Raw genomic sequence first — 4,087 nt, 5'->3', positions numbered from 1 at the left:
CATAGCGTAATGAGTTGTTTTTCATAAAGTTATTACGGCGACTTATGTCCATCATCATACAACTATACTTAGTCACTTAAAATGAAATATCAAATCATCGGAATGTTAATTGAAATAAAAAAACACGTGATTTTTTTTATAACATAAACATGTTTAAGAATTTTTCAAAAAATTTTGAAAATATAAATATTATATAAATATAAATAAATAAGTAATGTACAAATAAAATTAAACTGAGCGTCTGCAATAAACTCGTCGTCGATGGCTCGTTTGAACTTTGATTTTTGTGACGTTATTGGTGAGCACCGATGCGAGTGATTTTTTAAATTGTGGTCTACAACTGTAAACAAAAACATAAACCATTATCGAACAAGTTCGACCTTGACCAAGTTATGAAGTCTTAACTAGACACTTACATTTGTACGTTTTTACTGAGGTACTTGTGCGCTGTAGGCCATTTTTTGAGAGTCCATGCTACGTCCCCAACCACTTCCGGATGAGCTACCGCCGTATCCACCGGATGAGAGGTCAGCACCGCCACCGCTGGAGTATGAGTCGTGTCCATGTGATTCATGGTGAGCGTGTGGAACTACTTCGTAGGTAACGGTCTTGTGGTGTTGTGAATTCAGCAACTTTTGTAGAAGAACAATAAGGGACAAGACTAGAGCGATCTTTCCGAACAACAAGGCTTTTCCGGCGATCAAAGCGATTTTACCGAGGATGAAAGGTAAGAGAGCCATCAATTTGAATTTCAACATCATGAATAAATGCATCAACATCTTGTCCTTCTTCTCTGTAAAAAAAAAGAAAATAGTAAAATTTTAACGCGTTCAAATAATAACCAAACAGTTGCATTACATGTTATGTCAAATGATTTAGCTATCCATTCCGCAATAAACCGAAGTGACCTACACTAATGTACCGGTGTACTTTGTATAAGCGTGAGAAAAGTAAAAGAGGAGACAGATTTCAAATCGAGTGCACGTCCGACATCAATATCGTATTACCCACAAGTTCACGGCCTGATGACCGCTGAACACGATTTATGTGCGGTCGTTTATATATACAATAATATTATATTTGTACACAGCGTTATCGCATTGCTCTTAGAGTATAAAACGGACACTCAGGAGCACTTTCTAAAACTGGTTTTTCGTGCCGCACGATTTTCAAACATCTTTTTCCTGCTAAGCTTTCTTTCTCTCTCGTGCTAGGGTGTGGATATTATTTTTACTGATGTGCGCTTTTCCTATGTACCGGCGAGTAGACGGAGGGCATTACTGAAAACGAGATTCCGGCGCAAGCCAGCGCATGATTGACGCGCTGTAGAAAGTATACGTTCATATAAAATACACTTAAATTATATTGATAGTCGTGTTGATTGATACCTTAATGGGGCAACGGTATGTAAATCTGTGTGCTGTATAAAGTGCGTATGAGTACTTTATACGGATAGGTATGTGGGTTGGCCCTTGGGAACTGGGTTAGTAGTATCGAGAGACGATCGCCAGTGTGCCTGCCATCTATGCCCCCTGGGATTTCATTAGCAACCTGTAGATTCGGAATAGTTCTTAAACACATACGAATCATCACTGGCCGCAGGTAACCGACAACTAGTTAAGCATTATATTATTTCCTGGCTGCCGTGGCCGTTTTAGATTTTTTACATTCACGCCTGAGGCTCAATCATTTATTCACACTAGATATTAAATGCAGCATCGTCGTTTAGCTCCCTGTGGTTTAATTGTTAAGTCAAATTGTAAGAATAGTAACGGGTAATGGTTTCCAAAGACAAAATAGCCAGTTGTTATTTTTGCGTGTTTGAAAACGACCGCAATTCTTTGTTGTTGATATAATGCTTAACGACGTCAATTATTGTCGTTCACGGACAACCCGTTTAACAAACAGTTTATACTTCAAACCATTAATTCTTTTTAATATAACACATGTAGTACACGTTGAGAAATTCAAAATGCTACCCTACTATAGCAAAAAACGACTCATGTTTAACACGAATTATTTATGTATACTGAAAAATTGAATGATAAGTGAGCTTGTACGATAAAGAATATAATATGTATAACGAACGATTAATAATCATATATCCACATCTAGAATACAGATCTTATTGTTTTTCCGATAGATCTTAAAAATTGACAATAGGCTACCATTAAAAATGTAAAAATGATTTATTTTCTTTAATATAAGTGATATCTTAAAAGATATCACTTATATTATTATAACGTATTTACTTTTATAAAAATTGAATTTATTTATAAAATTAATTTAGTTTTTATACAAATTAATCAGGGTTGTTAAAAAACAGGTTCTTAAAAAAAATCTGTTTAAAACACAAATAAACAATTTAATACGTCCAATAAGACCAATGTAAACGATGAAATTTTTGGTGTTTTAAACACGTTTAAAACATAAAAATCCTGAAGTAAATACGTTTAATTAAAACCAAAAAAAAAACAATATAATAACAATTTAAAAAAAAGAAAAAAATGTTATTTTTTGCCATTATATCTAATGTAAAATTAAAATTGATATAATGATTTTTATTTATTATGTTTTAGTTTTACGAGTTATTTTAAATGGACCCCAATGTAATTAATTCAATTAAAATGTAATATATGTCAGTTATCACATGCATTATAATACTGTAATCAAACTTAGTTGATTATAATATGTGTAAATATGATTGTTATTCATTTTTTGTAAACCTAAACTCAGCACCATGGATATTCACACAGAATTATCAATTTTTGCTTAATTTTTCCAATATGTATAATAAAACGAAATAAATCTGTAAAAACTATGCTAAATTTTTAATTCAACTAAATCTCATAAAAGTATTGCTTGAAAAAAGTACTTAACAAAAGATGTGTTGTTTATAAATTTAGGGAACTACTTATTTTGTTAGTTTATTATTAGATTAAAGGCATCTATTTTAAATCAGTTAAATATTTTTAAACTTTTAACTTACTCTTCTTGCCACGGCCTTCTTCGGTGGTGACATCATCTTCGGCGACGAAAGTGCTGACAGCATCAGAGATAGCTCTGCCGGTTTTGGCGACGGAATTGACGACATCAGATCCCTTCAAGTCAACTTTCAATGTATGTGTGTTCAAGAAACGTTGGACACGGTTGAGTACTTGAGTTTCGATGTCCTTTGGTTTTTCTTCGTTGTCCAAAGATCTTGGGGCGCCTTCGCCAGGTGCACCAGCTGTCCTTACAACGGTAATTCCTTCGGTTAAGTTGATTTCATCTTTGCTCAATGCTTTGTCAACATAAGAGAACAATTTGTATTTAATGCATGAGACGGACCCCTTGTTAACACAGTCGGAGTAAATATCATCTAAAAGATCTTCTTTGGCTTGAACGGAATTGTGACCCACTGATTGAGTGTCCATTCCGGAGGGCAAACTCATGGCCCATCCGATGGTTAAAAATAAACATAAACATATCCTAAGTGGATTCATTGTTGAGGTGGGTGTTGTTGATGATTTTTTGCGGGACCTCTAAGTTGTACACGATGCGGCGCCCCGAAACCAAAAAACTGTATGATAGACTCAGACAGATGTCAAACGTTTTATACCCGGCCCCCACTTTACGCAACTAGTACCCCGGTCACTTTTTGGAGTCTTCGATCTGGACCCCCGGAAGACGGTGGACTTTCTCTATCTACCGGTTGCTGCCTCCTTCTTCTTTCGCACTGCAACGCCGGCACATTTTTTTTATATTTACAATTGACCCTATAATCTGCAGATTTTACGAATTCATGATATTTTTAAATACTTTAATATTAAAAATGTATAATGATTTTAACCTTCCATTTACATTATATTATCATTATATAAGTAGACTCATGCTTATCAAAAATATTCAAAAAACTTTTAAGTGAATTTTGTAAACTTGTATCATTAAAATTTATTTACTTTTAATTGTTTTTCAGTTACCTTCCAAATATACGTACTATCATTTTATAAATAACTGCATTTGTTTTTTTGAAACCACCAAATAAAACTTCGAAAACTGTTTCAAAGTTAGTCAAATTTTTAAGTTGTCACTTAATTTTTCTATA

General features: G+C 33.8%; 1 protein-coding gene across 1 annotated transcript; it reads right to left on the bottom strand.

Moving 5' to 3' along the window:
- Positions 1–232: 232 nt before the first annotated feature.
- LOC126901435 (uncharacterized) lies at positions 233–3,578 on the bottom strand. The gene is made up of 3 exons (XM_050677871.1): positions 2,990–3,578; positions 417–793; positions 233–340 (listed from the first exon to the last, which is right to left on the bottom strand). The coding sequence occupies exons 1-2, from the start codon at positions 3,483–3,485 to the stop codon at positions 429–431; spliced, it is 861 nt and encodes a 286-aa protein (XP_050533828.1). The 5' UTR covers positions 3,486–3,578; the 3' UTR covers positions 233–340; positions 417–428.
- Positions 3,579–4,087: the final 509 nt, after the last annotated feature.

The sequence above is a fragment of the Daktulosphaira vitifoliae genome, unplaced genomic scaffold (genome assembly GCF_025091365.1).
Source record: "Daktulosphaira vitifoliae isolate Bord-2020 unplaced genomic scaffold, ASM2509136v1 Scaffold_3, whole genome shotgun sequence".
In the NCBI taxonomy this organism is placed as follows: Eukaryota; Metazoa; Arthropoda; class Insecta; order Hemiptera; family Phylloxeridae; genus Daktulosphaira; species Daktulosphaira vitifoliae.
Note: the sequence above shows the minus strand (reverse complement) of the source record. Positions and strands in the feature narration are given on the sequence as shown.

Excerpts from the sequence above, each read along its gene's own strand:
- LOC126901435 (XM_050677871.1), bottom strand. The coding sequence starts at position 3,485 with ATGAATCCACTTAGGATATGTTTATGTTTATTTTTAACCATCGGATGG. Across the intron at positions 794-2,989 it reads AGAAGGCCGTGGCAAGAAGA|AGAAGAAGGACAAGATGTTG; the intron begins GTAAGTTAAAAG and ends TTTTTTTTACAG.